General features: G+C 37.7%; 1 protein-coding gene across 1 annotated transcript in view; it reads left to right on the top strand.

The window, feature by feature from the left end:
• LOC124168005 (cyclin-dependent kinase 7) overlaps positions 1–23,208 on the top strand; it is a 37,788-nt gene extending 14,580 nt beyond the window's left edge. The window contains exons 5-9 of the mRNA XM_046546083.1: positions 214–341; positions 7,676–7,853; positions 19,538–19,710; positions 21,643–21,755; positions 23,081–23,208. Of these exons, the coding sequence (XP_046402039.1) occupies positions 214–341; positions 7,676–7,853; positions 19,538–19,710; positions 21,643–21,755; positions 23,081–23,109 (621 nt within the window). The 3' untranslated portion in view covers positions 23,110–23,208. The remainder of the gene's footprint in view (positions 1–213; positions 342–7,675; positions 7,854–19,537; positions 19,711–21,642; positions 21,756–23,080) is intronic.
• The last annotated feature ends 690 nt before the right edge of the window (positions 23,209–23,898 follow it).

Here is a 23,898-nt window from a genome sequence, read left to right as displayed (position 1 = left end):
GCTCAATTTCTCTCAGTTGTCCCATCGGACATTCCATCCTCTTTTGAATGGTCTACAATCATTATTAATTAATACAAATTTTTACAGACAAATGTTAAACTTGGTCAATCAGGCTCTGTGTTTTATGGTGTATGTATGCTAGGTTATTGAAATGTCTGCACAAAATTTTCACTATAAAAAAGCTTAACCATTTTTCTCTCTGTCATTTTTCAGGATCTGAAGCCAAATAATTTATTGGTGAATTCGAAAGGTATTCTAAAAATTGGTGATTTTGGTTTAGCAAAGTTCTATGGCTCACCCAATAGGATTTACACTCATCAGGTTGTCACCAGGTGGTATAGGTGAGTTGATCCATGGTTCATGCCATTTTAGATTAGATTGAGAGCAAGGAGAGGTGGCTGTGCTACCTGGGCACTTAGAACAAGTGATCTGTAGTGCCCGCTACCAATAAATGATCACCCATGGACACCAATGTCCTTGCATAAGGTCAGTAGGTCTCTCCAGTGGGTAAACAAACCTCTAATGTCGGAAAGGAGAGCCTGGGTGCTTACAGGCAATACTCACAACTGCAGGACATTCACATAGCAAATGGATTGTTGTTTTCCTCCCTCAGTTTTTTTTATGCTTTTAATGTACCATTGAAATTTCTGCTGCTTGAACAATTCCTAGTTTAACCTTATCTCATCCTTCTTCTACAATCTACATGTCTCCTATCTCTCCTGCATTCTCCACTACTTCCTGATACACATTCCCTTCTCTTATTGGACTCTTCAGAGCTTCTACATTCCAATTCCTCACTCTTCTCATATTGTTAAGTCTTTTGCAGCTTGTGCAGCATCTCATTAGCACTATATTCTGCCCCAACTTTCCTGATGATTTTTTCATGATTTTCATGACTTTTTCATGCTATTCCTAAACCTCTGCCTTATGAAAATAATAATGTGATGCGACTCCTCATTGATCCCTGTGTCCTTCCATCTTACTTCACACGTTACCAAAACGTATACGTATTGTCCCTGTCTCCATCTCCCTTTTTGTATTTTCTAGCTTACTTGCCCACCTCAACGTCCTACCACTCCATGTCCTTGCATTCATTGATGCCTCCATCTCCATCATCTTGGTATTCATTTCTTTTATCTCTGATCATAGTGTAGTCACTTTATTTTATCCTATGACTTAAAAAAGGGAGATATAAGAAACGCCAAGAAATCATGTATCAAGTTCAAAATGAGAATTTCATATGGTATTCGTCATTGAGGGGGGAAAAAGTCCATTTAAGATCCAAAGATGTCACTTGGTGCTATATTGCAATTTCCACAGGTTTTAAAAAAAACTCTATACAGTAAACTCTCGATTATACGTAGCAGGATTTTACGAAGTTTTCGATTATACGAAGTGATATTGCGGTCCTGGCGAAAAGCCTATGGTAAATACTTGGCGCCATTCGATTATACAAAGTTTCGATTATACGAAATGTTTTGAATTTACGAACCTCGGATCGGTCCCCAGGAGCGAAAGGCATTCATTTATACGAACTATGGCGAAATATTTGTCAACAAAACTAGTTACGCCGGCGCAGTTAGCTAAAAAAATCAGTGTTTCTGACTGTAGTCCATTAAAAGTGTGAAATCATAAATTATAGTGCAACTTTGGAGAGAAAGGGTTCGCCTAAAACCTCACGGTGGGAATTTAGGGGATGTAGGAGTTCAGTTAAATATCGCAACTGACATAATGCCGCTATTTACGTGCCTATTCATCAACATCGCATCAACAATACTTTGTAGTTTAACATGTCAGGAAGGTTGCTCGGGGTATTTCGTACACTCGTAATTAACCCTTTGCACTGCTGTGAACGTACCTGGTATGTTCGCAAGGCAGGCTGCTGTGACGTACTTCGAAGACTACTTGACTACTTTTTGCCGAAGCACTTCGAAGGGTCCCTAATCCGGGACCCTTTCCTCGACGAGCTCACCCTTGCTGGCCCCTCTCCTCGACCCTCTGAGCGGTGGGCCTCCCTCCCCAAAAGTGACCGCTCTGACTGCATTTTGAAAATCTATCAATCAATGCCATCATCAAAAAATGATTGTTTGCATCGCACTCCTGCCAATCAGGCATTCAAGTACGTCTCTGAGCCGTGTTTCTGTGATGAGAAATAACGATTTTGTTAACTTTGCTAAAATGGCCAACTAGATAAAATTGTCATTTTTCATCGCAGAAGCACAGTTCAATGACGTACTTAATTTCCTCCACTACAATCGCAAATTGTTGGAAATCGACCGGATTCCCTTTGATAGCGCATCATGAGGATATTCTCGAGGTTGGTAATTGATACAACTAGCATACTAGGACACCCATGTCTCGTATAGCGCAATTTCGATTAGCGCAATTTCGATATAGCGCAAATTCGTTCCTTGGGGAAACATTGGAACGCAGTGTAGCCTAATCAAAAATCTTAATTGCTCTCGCGATAAAACATGAACTTCTGCTAATTACACACGAAATTTCTATCATTTTACGCATATTAATATTATTGCTTGCCTCAAATCTTCTTTTTTGTTTATATATTAATCAAAATCCATTGCTGTGCAATGGCCAAAAGTATTACTCGTCATTGGGTCCAGATAGCCGGCCTACCGAAGTAATTTATCTCGTCTCCTTAACAGAATGAGTTAATTTAGATCATTAATTAAGCGTGGGGCTAGTGGAAATGACTTTTTTTTAGCAATACTGGTTGAGATGTAATTTTTGCCATTATAGGTTATCGAGCGATTGACTTCCAGGTTGAGGGTCTACGCTAAAGCCTTCAAGGTCATTGGTATTCACGGGGGAGAAATGGAGCGGTGGCCGAGTTGCGCATGAATAGCATCAACATATAAGAGGGTCCCCTATAGAGTCTCAAACATAACAGCTTCGTTCCCTCCCCGCAGTCATAGGCCCTCTGCGTCTCAAGAATACAGTTCAGAAGTAGAAGGTGATTTCGATAGAGCCATGCAGAGTAAAAGCCAAGAGAAAATGGCAAAAAATAGGAATGCGGGTAGAAAAATCAAGAATTTATCAAGAAAAACCATAAACCTAGAAGAGAAATTGATATAAGTCAATTGCTTTGAAAATGGAGAACGTCAAAGCGATATTGCGCGGAAGTTTAAACGCACGATGCCTTATTCTGAATAAAGACGAAGTTAAAACATCAGTGACCTCAGCCGGACCAACTTCAACCAAGCGGTCTACACATACGGAAAGTTCATAGTGAATCAGTACAAAAAGACGAGAGTGGTAATCGCTCCGAGACATTTAGTGAAAGCTCCGGTTGGTTCCAGAATTTAAACGTCAAGCAGGTATTTTCAGTGCGGCGATATCGGGTGAATCTGCAAGTGTTGATAGCGTAGTCACTGCAACATTTTCTGATGAACTCCAAGCTGTGATTGAAAGTGGCCCCTTTCCCCCCTCAAATAGTTTTTAGTGTTGACGAGACGATATTCTTTTGGAAAAGAATGCATTCTCGTACATTCATTTTCAGGGAAGGAAAACCTGGGTCAGGTTTCAAGGCATTTAAAGACTGTTTCACGTAGCTCCTAATGACTCGAAGGACTTCAAATTAAAGTGATTTATCATTCATAAACTCCGCTAGCTATGAAATGGCATTCAAAGTAGCATTTGCCTGTCACTTTGATGCGCGACAAAAGGGCCTGGGTGACACAATAGTTGTTTTTAGACTGGTTTGAAAAATCGTCAACTGCCGGCAACGCATTACGAACCCCTGAGATAGCAGATGTTAGCCCACCCGCACGACAGGAGGGAATTTCAAAAGCACGTAAGAATTTTTTTTAACGTGAATAAAAGTCTTCAAATGCGTGCATACTATCTTTAAAGATGTTTTAAACTATAAACATTTGTATAAATAATTTTTTCTAAGGCTATTTATGGGAATATATATCTTTTAGAGGAAATTCAATACCCAAGACCTATGCTACCAGGAACGCATCCCTATCCTCCCAATGTTAAAACGCTCTCGTATAACGCAAATTTGTATAGTGCAAAGACCCTAAGGAACGCATCCCTTGCGCTATACGAGGTATGGGTGTAATTCTACTGCTATAATATCACGGCTATGGTTGATTCGTTACTATATACCTTCAGGAAGCTGCAGCGGATAATATCGTGGAGGAGATTAGAGGCTTAAAAGATGATTTTGAAAAATTCTTGGAAAAAGCAGGAAGAGCACAGCGTGCAACATTAACGATTATATTGCCCTTGACGATGATCTCCGGGCTTGCGACAATGGGACGCCGGTACATACGTCGGAAGAAGCAGCGGCCAGGACTAGTCAGAATAGCAGTGATGACGAAGATGAAAGTGAGGAAGTAATTCCACCAAATAAAAAAGAAGTACACGCTGCCCTCCCAACATTAAGATATTTTGATCTGGCTCACAAGATAGGTCACCAATTTCATTCCCATTTATGCAAGTGAGAAACCATGGTGGAAGCGGCGATGGAGCAGGGCAAAAAGAAAAAAATAACAGATTTTTTAGTAATATCTTCTCGTGTATATAACAGCCTTCCTGAATAAAAAACTTATGTATCATAAGTATTGGGCTCTATTAACCACCAACTAATTTTTCAGGCTACTCGTAATGAAGATGCACTTCTAACTCTAACCATGAACTTTCTTCTCGCGCGTCTCCCCGTTTTCCCATGCCGAGGGAACTTTCTTTCCTAAGTCTTTGTTTACTCCCTATTGCGGCCCTCTGCTGATCTTGCCGACACCCACCTTACGCATCCCAAACCCCTCCTTCCCCAGCATTTCCCATTCACTCCCTCCCTAAGGTTACGGAGCATTGAGTGCGTCGTAGAAAAATACGCCCCCCAAACGTAAATTGAGGCAGAGCTGAAGGCCCTTTCCCCACCCTTCTTTCTCCTGCCCCCTCCACCCCACCATATGCTGACCACTTCTTTCCTCAGGCAATCCCCATCCCACTCTTATTCACCCCACCCACTTGGAACGTTCCCCAATGTTGGAGAAGGGCATGGTTCGTTTTTACCTGCAACGGGGGTAAGTTATTAACTGGAGAGAGTCTCAAGAAGTATCTTCCACTATCGGGGAAATGGTGCCGCGCTTATAATTGTCTCTCTTCTTCTCTGCTGACGTTTCAATTGAAATTATTTTCTTTGCTCTTTCCACACTATATTTATTTACGATTATGGTGCGACTATTTTTTAGTGCTAAAGCTAAGAAAATCTTTTCTCTATGTCAATGATCCTTTGCATCACTTTCAATATGGCGGAGAAAGTAACAAGAAAACTAAATGAGGTGAAGGTACAGGTTTTTGCGTATCATTTTTGGGAATTCACGCAAGTGAACCAATACTTCACACACGTTGAGAAATGATGAAACATATCTTGTAGGAAAACAATCAATGTGGATAATAACGTTTCTCTCTTTATTTCTCCGATAATGGAAGATGTTTCTCCTGTCGTTTTCCGGGTGGAACCTTGCTCCTGTCGGCATAAAAGAAGAGAGACATACTATAAGAACATAGCACTTCACACCCGGTATGAAGAATATAGTCCTGATGAAGAATAAAGTCTTTCATAGCAACGTCTGTAAAGATAATGGAGCACAGAAGCCGGACGGAGAACTCAAAGAGAATTTACATCAAATATTCGCCAGAAGATAATCATATCCTACGTAATTTATGCCCGTAACTGAATCTCAATGAAAAACTAATGGAAAAGATAGCATATTCAGCTGAAAGTGCGGAGTAACTCGAATTATTAACTTACGAAGGTTATTTTGGAAACGGGTTAAGGCCCTCGTTATTCTTTTTTTTCTCGTCACTGAGCGATAGAGGGCGACATAAATGGCGGTTAGGCCCTTAGAGTATGGTTAGGCCGGCTGCCGCTAATATTTCCATGGGTGCTGGAAACAAATATCTATCTTACGCTTACTTAATAGTTTCTATTCTTTCCTAACCACAAATTTATAACATTAAATTCTTATAATAAACTTTGCAATTCATTATTTGATTACGTTTTCTAAACTGGTCGGGAATTTCTTAAGCGATCGTTGATATTGAAGTATGTACAAGAAATGGAAAATTTATGAAGGTATAATTATTTAACGATCTTTCACAGCATAAATCGATAACAAAAAGCCTTTTCTAAGAATTCTACCATGAATAACCACCGAAAACGTTTAAATAAGACCACGAAAGACAAAAAACGGCGGAAGAAACAAAAGCGAAAATTTTTTCGTGAATTTTGAAAAAGGATTGAAATTACGAAACTCGATTTTACGAAGTGCCAATTTTCCGGTCCCCATGACTTCGTAAAATCAAGGGTTTACTGTATTTGAATTTACAAGTTTTTTATTAATCATTTTCATGTATTTACCCAAATTTTTGGCTAAATCCTTAAGATTTTCCTTTTAGCTTTGTAGTAATCAGTACTATGTATATTTTATATAAATAATAAAGTTTATTTCAGTTAGATTACAAAGTAACGTAGAAATGGTCAAATTCATCAATCAACTTTCTTGAGCAAATCTAATGGAATTTTTGTTTTTATTGTTATGCATAATCAATTTTGATTTATTATTAGTAAACACATTCAAAATGTATTGATTATTACTCACAAAAAAATTAAGTAATAAAAATGATAATAGGGTAGTTTCCTTCATCAAAGAAAACAAAAGGCATTGATGGCGATTCGTTACCCACCATTAGTGTATTCATAATACACAAATTATTTGGTTTTTGAAATACCGGTTTAGACGAATGGCAAGGGTCAAATTTTAACCTCATTTGAAAAAGGCCAGATTGGCGCCCATGCGATTCCACTCCACGTGACGTCACAGGGACCTAGTTTCTACACGAGAGGATAGGAGTTATGCATCGTCAGAGGCTACCAATGCATGCATGAGGCACAGAGCTCAGGGAAACATGTCTTAATAATCACCTATTAAAACTGGCTAAGGTCGGAAAGTTTTCTTCGCTTGATAAGGTATTAATAAACCTTTTATAAGCCATGCGCTACCAGACAGGAAGGTACTCAGCTACCTGTTAGCATCCTGCGTCCTATCAGCGCTCAGAGCCTCGATCAAGGTCACCTACCAGGCGGGAGGGGGAACCAGAAATACGTCACACGGAGAGATTTCCTTACCCGTCGCGTTTTCGCGCGCTTGAAATTTTTCACTTTTCATTTGATCGCGAAAAATAGATATCGTCATTTAAAAATCTAAAAGCGTGAAATACGTACTCCAGGAGTAATAATCTTTCGATTTAGGCAATAAAAAAATAATAGGAAACCACCCTATTTTGGAAGTGAAATAACTTGAGTGCTTAATGTGCTTTCCTGCATTTGTATTTGAAGAAAAAATTTTAGAAATTGATTTTAAATGGAAGGCCTTAGTGGAAAAACAAGATAATGACCAAGTTTAGCAAACATGAGATTTCCACAAACACTTGAGTCCCCTCCTCCCCTTTGCCAGCAGACGTTATTTTCAAGAATAAGTTCCAAAGAAGAATTTCAGCTGATATTGTTGAAAATTTGCGCTCTATTCCCTAAGTACAAAGACCATTATTTGTTTCTCATTCCCCCCACCTTTGGTTATTATCTGGTTCTTGCACTCATGTCTTCTTTTGTTTACCGAGGTTTTTGCCTGAAATGTATTTTCAGGTCGCCGGAGCTACTGTTTGGAGCTCGCATATATGCCACCGGTGTTGACATGTGGGCAACGGGGTGTATATTGGCAGAATTGTTGCTTCGAGTGCCTTTCTTGCCTGGAGAGTCGGACTTGGATCAGCTGACTCGAATTTTTCAGACGCTGGGTACACCAACTGATGATTCATGGAAAGTAAGGATATGAATGTGTCTTCTAGCTTAAGGCTAATGCATGCTCATCTTGTTTAGACTGCTGCACATCTACACACTCCCTGCAAGCCACCATAATTGCTGAGTGGTGGTTGGAAATGGAACAACAGCCATGTACAAATAAAGAATGTGTTGGCTTGATATCACTTCCAAGTTCCTCCTGTAAGTTACCATGGTTCTCTCAATTGCCGTCGCCCCAATGTGGATTGATTGGGAAAATCGTACAGAAAAAGGAAAGAACTCATGTCGGACACTGTCACACTTTATTCTTGCTTTAGTCATGTACACATGCCGACTGCCCAGCATACTGTCGTCTTCCTCTGCTCAGCGTTTCCGTTATTCGCTCGGGTGCATAGCAGGATCACGTTTTTAATCAAGATGGTTTACCTTACGTGGCCATGCAAGCACTTCCTGTCGCCGAAGGGGTTGGGTGGTAGGGGATCGTGGGAACCGAAAGGAAAGGAGTTATCGCTGACTTTGGATGGGAAAGGGAATGAGACAAGGTGGACGACAGCCGCCTCTTATACTCCTAGAATTTATTAAAGTCATTTTTTGCTCGGGCTAAAAGAAAATTCCTGTACCTATCATTTTGCAAAATTTCTCCCTCTTTTTATCAATTTCTTTTGGAAATCTCTTGAGGTTGTGGGCTAATTGTCTTCTTGTTGCTTGGAAAAATATCTGTTCTTCATTGTTGAAGCAGTTTAAGCTTGCTTCCTGCTTAATTCATGTAAAAGCTGTAAAACACTAGGTTTGGTCAAAGCAGTTTTTTATGAATTGTACAGCTCTTCTTTGTACTTCAATTTGTTTGCAAATTTAATCTTCCTCTGTTGGATCCCTTTACATTTGTCGCACATTCAATGTATGTCCTGATGGTTGCGAAGTAGGTCATCTCCTTAATTCTTTCATATGAAAAGCTCCCCTCTTGATGAATCCTAGATTATTCAGGGCTCTGCCACGTATTTCCATACTTGAAATACTAAAGATGTAGAGGTGCCATACACCTTTTAGAGTGAAGAGTCCTATGCTGGCCTGGTGTTAGTATCCAGAAATTGGATGCAGAATTAGTTAATGGCTTCTGCTGAGTCGAAATTTATGGCTGATTAATGGTGTAAGAATGTCTTTTAGTCAAGAATGGTTCAGTTTTTAGTTGTCAGTTCCAGTGTGCCATGAGCCTAGAATCAGAGGCAATAAGAATAGGGAAATTGCATACTTTTTATAAACAGTATGCTGATATACTACAGTAAACACTTAGTACCGCAATATACTTTTTTCCGCTTAAAATTCAGTTTTTACCCTAGAAAATGACTCCCAAAAGTCTCCCGAGTTTCGCGGGCTAAAAAATACCGCCCCCACTAATCTTTGGCCGTGACGTCATAGTTCAGTACGAGTCCAAGATCCAAGCCCAGTAACTGCAGGTTTGGAAGAGCCACGTTGCGTTTAAAGGAGAACATGGCTGAAATAAGGAAAAATTACAAGTGGTGCATTGTTCCTCTGTGCAATAACACCCCAGAAAAAATTTTCGTCTGCATTCCCACGGAGGAAATTAGAAGAAAAGCCTCGATGCATATGCATATGCCGTCTGTCGGGATGAGCGTTACGGAAAAATAAGAGTATAATAAACGGAATGATAAACCTGTGTGCTATGTGAGCGAAGATAACTTTAATATTAATAATATATCCATATTTCATTGACTGAATAACTTGAAACTGAGATTTTTCGATAATTCGGCCGCCATAGAATAAAAACTCAACTTCACAACAAAAATCGAGATAGGTGTTTCTCGATGGTTATGATGGACTCAAATTATTTATGGCACTTGTTCAATTTCAGTTACGGAAGGACATAGAAAATTCCATGATGTTTAAAATCAAGAGAGGAAATATGAAAATACAGAGCAACGTTGATCCTCATGCATTCGAGTGCCAGCCAAGAAGACAGCGTTTTCTTCTACTGTCGGCGTCAAAATGATGTGCCGCAGTACTTTGCAAATTTATACCCTGGCTTCACTGCATGCTATAATAATGAACTATATGTCATTTTAAAGGAAATTTTATCCTAAATTCTGATTTATTTTATTACAAAAAAATTTAAAAATGTATAGACACGGCCAGTGCAATATAAATGACTCCGCGCACCGAAAAATTAGCCGTTTTGTCAACTTCATGAACTTTGCAACTCAACCTAAGGAAAACTACTACGTCTACAGCATTCATCTTCCACATTAATTTACACTCGTCAGTGCGGATTAATAAAATGGCTTTTGGGTATTTTTAGAACTTATATTTTGTTATAAATTAATGAAAATATTTAAACATCGTCTTGTCCCAAAGATAAAGGAAGTTGTAGATGGAAAAAGAATGGAATCCAGAGGTGGTCACAAAAAATGAATCGCAGCATTCTTTGATTTTATTCTACGCCGGCTTGCTTTTCAGAAAAAGTTGAGTCACAATGAGGAATGTTCCGCGGCCCTTGATTTGGAAACTGTGGAGATAGAGGAAGACGTGTGGATCAGCAATTTCCATTTAGTTGATTGTCAGGATAAACCAAGGATCCATTTAAAGGTTGTTAGGCTATCGTATAAAGATAGGACTGATGTGCACCACAGGGGAAATGGGATGTTTGAGGGAAAGTCAAACCCAAAGTTGTCCAAAGAATGTGCAGTTCTATGTTGCTCTTTCCCAGTTAAAACCAAATAGAAATTGGATTGGGATGATATTTTCACCACGGGTTCCAGTGATAGTTAGAGTGCAGGTGATCATGGTCATCGTCGAAGGTCATCCCTCTATAGGATTTCCGATACGGAATTTTTAAGTGACAACCGATCGCAATGACGGATGAGCTCGCCTTTAGAGTAGGTTTCAGATATATCGTGAGAAAAGCTCCCAAAATGTATTAAAGACTCTGTTTGGAAAACATTCACATTTTAATGCTAATTTAGGAAGGATTTCATTACAAAAGTAACTTCTTAACACCTGAAGACGTTGTGTTTATTATATTGATCGAAGTGCGATTGACCGATTCTTTCTGCAGAATAGGAAGTGGCTTTAGGGTTTTTGAGTCACAAGATGGTAGATTGTGTTGGAAGTTCGTCTATATTATCGCTACTAAATTGAAACATTAATAGTCTGGCTTCCTCAGAGCTTCCTGTCGCCCTCCAGGCAAGGTATTTTTAAGTTGAAAGTATCATCGACAGCTTCGAGGTGGAAATAAGTTCACCGTAAGACTCTCTACCGGACTGCCAAAAGAATACACATTTCACATGAGTATACGCTTTCGCCAATGTTATACGCAAGTCTCACTTTGTTATGAACTATAAAACATTTCAGATGCACATCGGTTGGATCCTTTAATTGCGACGATGTTGCCCGGGCGACCACCATATCGAATTCCCATCGTAAAAAATGCCCCAGATATGATACGCTAAATTTTTTTCGCGTATAGAAGCCGATATTCACTTTTAACATTGTTTCTTATGGGATATATGTTTCGATTAACGTCATTTCGTTTATCGTCACATTTTTCAGGAACGTTAAACGAGGACTCACTGTACTGGAACTAAGAAATGCCTCACAACCAAGCCGTCGCTTGTGTCCAAATGCCTATGCTGCTTCCTTCGCCTCCTCGTACTGAACTATGACGTCAATTTGCCGCTAGCCAATCATCGGGCGTTTTCGAGTCCCACTCGTATTTGAAAATTCTCTTGAACTTTAATGAATAAAATATCGCTAACGACATCAAAAAGTAATAAAACCTTTTCACTGTGAAACGCAAACATGTATTTCTACATGATTTTGGAGCTCACAACTGTTTCTGAAATGTATGCAAGTTCCCTATTGGTGCCAAAATAATTGGCACTAAATACAATGTAAACAATTTTCATCTGATGAAAATAAAGGCTTGATATCAAAACCTGGTGAGGTACAGCAAGTTCTCGACATATGAACAAGATGTGTTCTAAGACCTTTTTTGTAAGTTGAATTTGTTCGTAAGTTGAAAAACCAAAGCAAGGCATCGATAAGTGTAGTTATCCTGCAGAATGCAGCACTGCAATACAATGCTGCGTTAACTCACAATGGTGATAACCTGATCAAGATGCATGTGCGACACGGCTGGACCTTAAAAAAATGTTGCTGCTCTCGGCAAGGAAAAACTACACTGAACAACTTTTGGTTTCACAATGGTTAAAATGGTACTTCAAATAAATATGGAGTAGAAGTGCCTCTTTCATTTCTTTCTTACAGGAATTCAGTGACACAATTCAATTTGTGCTAAGTTGTAATGTTAACTACCTAATAATCCTTGGTGATTTTAACATTGATTTATTAAGTCCCTCTATCCAACGTGTAGAACTTGGTGCCTTGTTTCAATCTTTTGGCTTAGCAGTAATTAACGATGTCCCCACGAGGGTAACTTCTCAATCTTCTACTCTTATCGACTTAGTTGTAACTAACTTACCAAATAAGACGATTTTGTGTAATACCATATTTAGTCATATGTCTGACCATTGTGTCCTTGATATTGAGGTGAAGCTTGACGATTTTAAATCTACTGCACCAATATATATCACTAAATGTTTTTATAATGATAGCAGCGTTGATGAATTTCTTAAGAGTTTGGCATGCGTAATTTGGGAGGACGAGAATTACATTTCTGATGTTGATATTAAATTTAACTCCTTCCTTAACAAATTTTTATTAAATTTTAACCATTCCTTTCCATTAAAAACAATAAATTCTACCTGTAAAAGGAAAAATGTCAAATTCACTTCGGAGCTGATGGGCATGAGTATTGGAGTAAGAGATTTACATCGTCAATGTAAATTTTCTGACCCATCTCTTTATAATGAGTATAAAGTACTTTTGCACAATTATAAAACCCAAATCAAGGAGTTTAAGAAAAATTATTACAACCAGCGTATCTCCTTATCTAATAATTCATGCAAAGCAGCATGGAATGTTATTAAGCAGCAGACAAATAATAAACCCACCCAACAGTCGCCACCTTTCATAAAGTTTAAGGATATTGCTGTTTCAAAGCCCAAAAACATAGCAAATTGTTTTAATAAACAGTTCTGTCAAGTTAATGATGATAGCATTCCATCTACTATCAAAGCGATGAGTACTTCTGCCTCAATATTTCTTTGTCCCTCAGATCCTGCCGAGGTTGAAGATGTCATAAAATCTCTCGCTAATAAATGGTCCGTCGGAAGTGATGGGGTACCTATGCCCATTATTAAGCTAGCTGCTAAAATTATTTCTACCCCTCTATCGGATATCTTCAATTTATCAATCTGCAATGGTCATTTTCCGACAAATTTAAAATTTTCTGTGTTATGCCCAATTCATAAAAAGGGATCTTTGAGTGACTCAATAACTATAGACCCATAGCACTACTTTCTGTTTTCTCGAAAATCTTTGAAAAACTCTTTTACAACTGTATCATTGTCTATCTGTGTAAATTTAACTTATTGAATCTCTCCCAACATGGCTTTATTAAAGGCAAGTCAACTATGTCTGCTGTTTTTCAGCTTGTTAATGACATTATCTTAGGTCTTGCCAACCAGAAAGCAATTATTGGGATTTTTTATGATTTAACAAAGGCATTTGATACTGTTAACCATTGCATATTGTACAGTAAACTTGTCCAAATCGGAATTAATGGCAATGCTTTAGCTTGGATAAAATCCTATATAACTAATCGTAAGCAGGTACTGCAATTAAACACTAATTGTAATGGTGATGTTAATCAGAATTACTCAGATGTCCTTATTTCAAATTGTGGAGTGCCCCAAGGATCTATTCTAGGGCCACTATTATTCATCATTTTTATTAACAACCTACCATCTCATCTGCATCAGAGTAAAGTCATTTTATGTGCTGACGATGCTACTACTCTGAGTTTTGGTAATAAGACAGGGGAGGTGATTGATATGGCACGCTCATCAGTAGCACAGATGATTGGCTGGTGTAAAAGTAATAACTTAAAATTGAATGGAAATAAAACATGTTTTTTAAATTTCCATCACAAAATTAGTCCTCCAGAAACGAGTCCTCTACTTAAGACTAATTCATCAACAGCCATTCAGCAGTCTAGCTCTACAAAATTTTTAGGGTTGAAATTAACTGAAAACCTTGATTGGCAATATCATATTGAGGATTTAGTTAGCAAAATGGCAACGGATATATATGATTCGCAAATTGGCTCCAACTACTTCATTAGAAATACTGAAATTGATATACTATGCCAAAATTCATTCTCACTTGGCTTATTGTGTAGTTTTATGGGGAAACACAAGTGCTGCTGCTAGGGCATTCTCTATGCAAAAAAGAGCTTTGAAAGTTATGGCAAATGTGTCGATCAGGTCTCCTGGAAAGCCATTATTTCTAAAATATAATATAATGACACTACCAAGTATGTACATTTTTTACTGTGCATTATTTGTAAAAAAGAACCCTACCTTATTTTTACCAAACTCCTCGGTTCATGATTATCAGACCCGTGGAAGTGAAAATATACATATCTTACAACAATTATGTGCCAAAAGAGGTCCATATCACTCTGCCTCGCTTATTTATAACAAATTGCCTATGAGTATAAAACATATATTTCAAATATGTATTAATGTTTTTAAGACAGAATTTTAAAAAAATGTCTACAGCCTAAGGGTTATTACAATGTAAATGAATTTTTGTCTGATAGTATATGACAACATGTATGTTTTGATGTCCTCCCTGACAATGTTCTATGTCGCATGTATGACCTACAGAACAATAAAGATATTATTATTATTATATTATAAAAAATATAACTAAAAATATAAGGCCCTTTTCATGGCGGAATGGACTTGGAAGTGGCTTCATCCATTATTCCTAAGGGTCTTCATGAGATGTTTTAATTCTCCTTGGAGATTTGCCTTGTCCGAGATTGTCTTGGCCCTGTGAATCAACGATGATCGAACTGCGTTCTTTTGACATGAATAAAGGAAGCCAACTCACGCAGACTTATATCTAAGTGCGAATAGAATAGTCACCATATGATATATATCCATGGTACTTTTTGGGAACATAGTGTAGTGGGTAGAGCAGGTGGCTGCTGGTCTTTGCTTCAAGTACTGGGCAAACCCTTCTGACATCGCAAAATAATCCTCAACTTATGAGAATTCACAGGGAAAGGAACTGGCCCTCTTGCCCTGAATGTGTTTCTATCACATGCTTAGTCCAGGTTGAGATTCACCCTCACCTTCTCAAACCAAACTATTGGTTGAGTCACTAAGCCAATGATAGTACGTACAGCACACTCCCTCAACCCGATTATCCAGGCCAATGATGGGGAGAGACGGCACAAATAATGGGAAAATAACGATAACCAGTGTTCCTACTCAACCGTGAAAACCTTAAAACCGTGAATTAGCCTAGAATTTCGTCTACCGTGAAAAAACCTGGAAAAAGCCGTGAATTTCTCCATGAAACCTTAAAAATATCTCAATCTGGATTTTAGAACTACGATTGACTGATCAAATTCGATACATTAATCATGTTTCAAGGTCAGGCACGTGCAGAATCGAAGTCTATGCATTTATCTGCACACGAATATTCAAAGTGAAGTAATTGGTCCATACCACGGTCCGTACTAGTATGTGACGACACATTGACCGTTATTTTCCATTTTAATGGCGGAAGTCTGTTAATTTGTCTGAGCGTTTCAATTTCAATGATAGCTTAGGATGGACTTATATTCGAAAAAGGACAAATGAAATTATTTGCATTTCTAATAGACCCATAATGAACCATTTTTGAAAACTAGGTATCTGATTTGTTACTCGAAGTTCAGTTCCCACACAAAATGAGGGCACATGCCATATTCTGCTTTGAAGTATGAGTTTGCCGTTGGAATTTTACTAAAGGAAACATTTCTATGGCTTATAGGCTTTTAATTTATGGCAATAGCTCTCAATAGACTGCGCTCGCCTCGTTTGAGTTTATGTGAATAATAACGTGAAAGTGAAAGAACGTGTTTCAGCAGGTATTTATTTTGTCTTTAGGTATTTCAAACCAAGTGCATTATAATTATATGAAATTGATTTTTTGATTTATTACATTCTATAAACAATTTAAATATTTTCCACAATCTCAGGAAGATTCGGTCAGGGAAATTTGGTTACTGCGCGGTAATAACAACGTGCGCAAAAAACATTCTCTTGGCGAGGAATTAGAAAGGACTTCCGGTGTCCAGGCGGAATAAGGTCGTAAGGGCATTCATATATTAAAGAAGGCCATGGTATTCGGCGTTGGGGCAATAGCGTTGGGGTTGGGTTGGGCCTTTGGTCGGCCCTGAATTTTGTAAACGATAGGTGACGTCATAAAAGATACCACTTTTCATTGCTGCATTTACATTCACGCCGTCTGTCGCGTACGTTAATTTTTAGTTAATATACGGCCGGTGATTGTTTTATTTTTGGCTTATTAACGTGAATTTGACAAAATTGAGACCATGAAAACCTGAAAAAACCGTGAAAACTTGAAAAAAAACGTGAAAACCTAGAAAAAACCCTGAATTTCATTATTTAGGTAGAGTGGGAACTCTGATAACCCAAACTTTCACTTTGATATCTTGAAATGTTAATAAACGACGTAAAACAAGCAATAAATTATTATTTATGCTGTTATTTTGTTATTTTAGAGTGCTTCCTGTATTCGTTGAGAGCTTTCTTTGCCAGTTCGCGATCTTTTTAGCGGTGATAACATGGTTGTAATCATATTATTAATGCTCCATGTAAGGCCTGGTTTCGAAAACCACACATCCGTGGCTCTGTGTTCATAGATACAGAAAAGTGGTACAAAAAACGTTGGAAACTACACTGTCAGGCACCACGACACGTAGTGGCGTCTCGCACAAGTTGCCCGGGTTGCAACTGCTGAGGGACGTGTATCCGTGATCACGGAGCGCGGTCGAGTGCTGCGAGCCTTGGAAAACCTCCCTTGGAAGTGCTCCCATGAATACAGCTAGCACATCATTGCTTCCGCTTCACCAAGGGGATTCTAACCGAAATAATAAGCCCAGTGTATCCTAGCATTAATGCAGTAATTCCGATGATTTTGTGTCCGATTTTCCTTTTTTATAAAGATCGCTGAAAATATTGAGCGAGAGTGAAAATCACGCTCAGATATACCGCAGCCGGATAATTGGGAGTCTGCTGTACTTAGTTTTAGCAAAATGCAATTAAGCATGAGTGGAATACCTTCTTGGTCCCTAATTTAAATTTTACCTCTGATATCAAAATCGGACACAGAATATTTTAATATCTCATAACATCTCAAAATGCTTGATGAAATTATTTTTCCCATTTTTCTTGTACTGAATGATTTAGTTTCATGGGTCTATGCATTTAGAGAAATTGGTGTAGCAGATGGAGAATAACAAAGCTCCATTGCCCATTCCACTGAAGCAAATACATTTCAATATGTTTGATTTATTTTTGATCACCTTTTATGGTATGATTAGCTTGAATAATTCATACTTTTTCAATCATTTGAGTAAATTTTTGTGAAAATGTAATGAATATTCAATCATTTGAGTAAATTTTTATGAAAATGTAATGAATATCATCAATGCTTATGCTTTTTTTCATTCCCACCTACTCTATGGTATCAGACTATGGGGACATGCCTGTGAAGCTCATAAAATACTCATACTACAGAAAAAAATTATGAGAGTAATGTGTAATGAAAATCAGTTACCTAATGTACATTGTAAACCCTTATTCATGAAGCTGAAAATAATGACTGTCTTCAATTTGTATATTTTCTATTGCTTACTGCGTGTAAAAAGGAATTTAAAAGTGTATGAAACTGGTGCTGATGTCCACAATTATAATACTAGAAATAAAAATAACATAGAGGTAACTAGATGCAGACTGGCCAAAACCCAAAGGGCAACTCTTGACATTAAATTTTTTAATATGCTGCCGAAATCTGCTCACCATACAACCTTTAACAAGTTTTATGGGGTGATGGAAAAGTGGCTACTGGACAGACCATTGTATGATATTAAGGAATACTTTGAACTTGATTTTTCCACCATGTGTTTTTGACTTCATCCATTTCTTTAAATATTATTTTTAACGCTACTTAAATGTTACTATCAGAATGCAAACTATGTATGTTTCAACTTTAATTTTCTGATTGTACAATGTAAAAATGATGACATCCACCACATGTAAATGTGCTCAGGATGAATAAAGACTTTATAATAATAATAATAATAATAATAATTTATTCGCTGAAGGCAATACAATTGCATAGCTTCGTCAAGTTACATTACATAAAGGATAAAACACAAACAAACAATGGCAATAGAACACAGTGTGTATGCAAATGACAATTAAAGATACATCAGGACAATATTTAATACATTAATTTACATTTAAGTTTTTCCTTACATACAACATAACTCATTTAAGTTTTTCTTTACATACAGCATAAAATTCATCAGTAGAATATAAAGGTTTTTGTATTAAAAAATTTTTTAGCTCAGTTTTGAATTTTAAAAAATTGTTGATTTTTTTAATATTTTGTGGAAGTGAATTGTGGAGTTTTGCTCCTTTGTGGTATGGACCCTCAGTATTTAGTGTGGTAGATCTAGTTTTGATGTGGATATCTAGGTTTGACCTGGTATGATGCTGGTGAATGTTGCAGTATAACTCATATAAATTCATGTTATTTTTAACAAACAGAATGAGTTCAAAAATATACAAGGAGGGTAGGGGCATTATACTGGCCTTACTAAAATAAGGTCTACAGGACTCTCTATATTATTATTAATCAAGTACATATAGATTTAGGCAAATCAAGTAATACCAATTACTACTAAAATTTTAAAGCCATATATTTGAAGCAACATTTTTATTCCTTCCTCAATAATCAAAGTCATGAGTACTTAATTTGTGGTATTGTAGATTCCGTTTAATTGAGACATAATCGGGAGAGGTGCACTTTGCCCTAATTAAGCGGCTGTCCCAATTAGGCGAACCTTCACCTGTATGGGCATACACATACATTGGAATGATAGAAAGAACACTAAAGAATGTTTATAATACAATCAACTGAATCTGTTGAGCTTATTAAATTATTAATTTGCTGAATAAATCAGCCAGAATAATTTATTTATTGACATTTTTCAATGAATCTTTGTTGAAAATGCCGGCCTCGGTGACGGCGGGCCAGAGTCCTCGCCTGCCAAGCTGAAGGTCACGGGTTCGAGTCCTGCCTAGCTAGATTACCACTATCCAGGGCTTGGATGTCAGTTATCGTCTATTGTCATTATGTTCTATCCCACCGATGTAAAGGCCAATTAGAGCTGTTTTCGGGGTTAAGAAAATAAATGAATAAATAAAGTAAAAATACTTTTCACAGCCTCTGGCGATGCTGGATGAATGTCTTTTATTGAGTCCTATTAAAGAAAAATTCAAGATCTGCCCCAATTAAGCATCTGGTCCAAATAGCCAGTGTGCCCATTAACCGGAATCTACTCTATTAGAGAATTTGTCTATTTGAGTCGTCCATCACTATTTGTAATCATTTGAGACTACCCAAATATGGTAGATTTTGTAAGTGGTCCTGTTTTTATGTAGATGGTTGAAATTTTGACTCAATTGTCCTTTTTCCCAGGGTGTCACTGAGCTTCCTGCATTTGTGCAATTCAAGACATTTATTGGAACACCACTGAAGCACATATTTTCTGCTGCTGGGGATGACTTATTGGAGCTGCTGGAGAAACTCCTTGCTCTGGATCCCAACAAAAGGTGCACCTGTGATGAAGCACTTCAGATGCCTTACTTCAGGTGTGTCCAAGACCTCGGCCATGACTTATTAATTTTTTTACCATCTCTATAGTATGAGGGCTGTCCAGAAATTAACAGACGTTTTAAAATAAAAAAATAAGCAAAGTGAAAATTAATATTTTTTTCATGTACACGTTGAAGTCACACTCTGGCTATTTTTATTCATAATCTTCATTTACATATACGTATTAAGGCATTTATCATGACGTTGTACAAGCTTTTCAAAACCCTCGCGGTGGAAATCTGCCGCCTGCGAGTTCAACCACTGGTTTAGGCAGTGGCGGCTGGTGGTAATTTATCTAGGGTGTGCATTAGAGCAGATATGGGATGATTTAATTATATTATGTTAATCCTAATCCATGAACGTCATATTTCGTCGTAATAGAATACATAGCAAGCAAAACATATCACTGGTACACTCTAACCTTAAAATTGCATGAACAGAAATAATATAAGCATGTATGAAAATAATTATTCTCAACACACCTTTACAAGTGACGGTAGTTGAAATTCATTCTCTTTTCCTTACACCCTATGAGGAAGTAGTGTCGAAAACGGCTATACAGATGGCTCTGTAGACAGACTAGGATCCTGGGCGCAGGTAGTGTAGGTGGCGGCTACACCACTACACTACCTGCTAGTCAGTCACCAAAAACATGCACGTGCGCATTCGCATGGTTTTGAGTCTGCTCCCATCGCCCCTTTGAACAGCACATACCCCCCCCCCCCCCGCTTACCTCGTCCCGCCAGAGCTCCCTCAAGCGATCGCACAGACCGAAAGTGCGCCCGGCATGATGCCACGGGATCGCACACTAGTAAAGCGGTGAATTCGAAAGGGAGATAGCTGTAGCGTTCGGAGGCTCATGTTTCTTGCATATGCAGACAGTACTTTTATCCTTCGCGTTGCAAAGGAATAGTTTTCTTTTATAATTTATTCATCTTTGGGTGTGCACTTGCTAACATGCGTATACGCACGCGCCGCCACTGGGTTTAGGTACACTGTCTTGCAGTTCAGCATCAATGTCAAATCGTTGCGTAACAAGTAACTTCTTCATTGATGGGAACAGGTGGTAATTCCAGTAGTTAGTCTGTGCCAAATCCTGACTGAACTGTGGGTTATTGAAAACTTCACATCTAAAACCACCCCAGAGCTCCTGGGTTCGAATTGTCATTGTGTGGACGAGCATTGTTGTGTTTTTTTTTGGCACGCATCTCGCTTTAGATATATGTAATACCACCTTTGTATGGTTGAATGGTATGGTTGTACCCTCACTTTGTGTGGTTGAGTAGTTATGCAAACTTATTGCAGGGGCGTATGTAAGGGAAAAAGTGTGTGCGTGTAGCTTATCTGCCATCTTGACCTCATGTGAGTCATGAATTCTCACACACTATTTCTCGGAAATACGATGAGTGACAACTCTCTCTTCCTCCCATCACTTTCTTAATGTTCATGGGACCTCAAAGACAGAGATGAACTTAACTTGGCTTGCAATAGTGGTCATTTAACAATTTTTAAATCAATAACTGCCAACATTGCAAGTCTACTGCACTTCATAAATCATGGATTTGCTAAGCTTATTTGAATTTAGCCGTAAAAGTGAAGAAGAATTCAATGAATGAAAATTTTTATGATTTCTATGAAAACTGAAAAAAGTTTGATCTCTTCTTGTGCTTGTTAAATTTCAAAATGACAAAGATTGCGTATACTTTTACAAGTACATATGTAAATGTTGTTTAGACCTCAGAAATCTGTTCATCATCGGAAAATTTTGTTGTACCATTGTTTGTTTTATGATGGCTTTACAGTGCATCAAGTGAGGTCAGTGGGTGTATTGGATGTGAATCTTATATTGTGCAACCATGATTAGTATGAATCATTCACTGGGTATTTTTAAATTTGAGCTTCTCATGGAATTGTGAAATGCGTTGCAGGAACAAACCGTATCCAACGCCTGGTCCTCAGTTGCCTCTGCCCTCATCCATCAAGCCCAGGCCTGAGGGGAAACCGAACCTAAAAAGGAAAATATTTGAAGCTGCTGAAGGAGGTATTCTTGACTATTGCCCTAGCCCTTTAAATCTAGTCTTACTCAATATTTTTTGTGGAATGAAATAATTTGCTAAATCCATTACCATGTCAGGACTTGGTAACCATGTAATTTATTCATTCATTTTATGTTTGATTTAAGACTTGGAAATATGTAGTGAATCTTTCCCTGATAAAGCTATAAAGCTGTCATGTATTATCATGATAATTTGTTAAAGAAGTAAAATATATTATCTGAAGCTGTGCAAAATGAATTTACATTATGTAAAATATCGCTACTAAAATTTTCAGTTGTACCAAAATGTAAAGTTATGAAATGAATTTACGTATGTAAGAAATAAAATGTTGTTCACGGATTGATACATGCAAGAATACATTGTAAGATTAATGCCAAACATTCTTTGGTTTAATTTTTTTGGAAGCTGGGGAGTTACTATGGAAAAATTATAATGGCTTTCTCTTGCTTGGGTCTTGGCCAAATGGGGTTTTCTGGTGCCCTTGCTTTTCCTATACATCTGAAATTGTCTTCATTCTGGATCTGTACTCTGCATTCTAATCTCATTACGATGATCCCTGTCAATATCTTCTATTCTACACTACTACTTGGCCTTGTGCATAAGCTTCATGTGGTTTGTTATTTTTTATACTCTTGTTAATGATTCCTTCCCTTGCAATTTGGGTCTTAGTGAACCAACCCATTGGGTGCTTTGTTCTTTTTGTAACGAAGTTGATCTTAAGCTTTCCCATTCTTCTTTCTTCAATGAATCCCAAGACTTTTTTCAAGATGCATGGATTTTTATTTAGCACCTCTCTTCTCCTATGAACTTCAAGTACTTCCAGTATTCCAACTGTGGTATTTCTACCATTTTCCACTTATTTCTTTGTCACCATTGCTTTCTGAAGTGATAGCTGATGTTCAGCCTTCTTTAGTGCTGTTTGATTATTGAAATTGGAGGAAAAGCCATGGCACTCTTGTATGATAACCCCTCCAATTTCAGAAACTATGTAATTGCTTTAGAATTCTCCTTACCTATCTCATGACTTCAATTTTTCTAGGAATTTTTAAAATGTGATTGTTGAAAAAATCGACCCTTTCAGTTAATGAACAATTCCAGGGAGGCTAAGCTTTTATTCCAAGCAATGTAAAACAATGATCTCATAAAATTTTGTTAAAAATTTAGTGCATATTTTACCTTTGGATTATTTATTTGCTGGTAAATAAGGAAAATTTAATTCAAAATGGACTGTGGTATAATATGATTTGTAATATATATTTGTGTTTAAATTTTCCACTCAGAAGTCTAATTAATTATTTTTTTATTCCAGCTATGTATTCCAAGAGGCTGATATTCTGAAAACAATCTGTGATCCTGAACTTCCTTGTTATTGTGGAGTCAGCTTGAATGAGATGCAATATGTTATAATATTGAATAAACTGCATTAAATAAACTGCATTTTGAATAGAGTATTACCCAGCCAGCACAGATTTGAACTTATCCTTGGAGAAATCAGATATTGTGGGGATAAGCTTATCCTCCATGTGTAATATCCCTTTTTTCCACGATTTCAAGCGTTTGGGGAGGGGATGTCATGGTACCATATTGCCAAAATTGGCCGCATAGCAGCGCGGAAGTCCTCCATTACCGTTAAATCCATTATAGTGGCTTCGTGTTTACATTTTTGGTGTTGTGTATAGTGGTGTTATTTTGTGTATACAATAATAGTTAAAGTGATAATGCGACCTAAGCATCGTTTTTGTGTGCCTGAGTTCGATGTAGGCTACGACGGTACGTACAGTTGTGGCGACACATCAAAACATCCCGGATTGTCGTGGATATTAATGAAGGAATCATCGACAGTGCTGTGATTTGTTAACAAATGCGAGGTATTAGTGATCGTAATTGCCAAATTCTTGGGTATAACGGTAATGGATTTCGAATTTGTGCTTTTAGAAACCATTCGTAAGGTAATTCACCAGTCTCCTCTATAATGTGATGTAAGGAATTGAACAGTAAGATTTATGGTTTACCGATGAAGGTATAAGGACTGCTCCGTGTTCTAGTGTATTGTATATCGTTCCAAGATGAATCATTCATTAAATATATCGTTTTTAGAGCAATAATTTTGTTTATTTTCCACCTTCT

This window comes from Ischnura elegans, chromosome 11, assembly GCF_921293095.1.
Source record: "Ischnura elegans chromosome 11, ioIscEleg1.1, whole genome shotgun sequence".
NCBI lineage: Eukaryota > Metazoa > Arthropoda > Insecta > Odonata > Coenagrionidae > Ischnura > Ischnura elegans.
The sequence above is the reverse complement of the archived record's forward strand: the minus strand, read 5'-3'. Positions and strand labels throughout refer to the sequence as shown.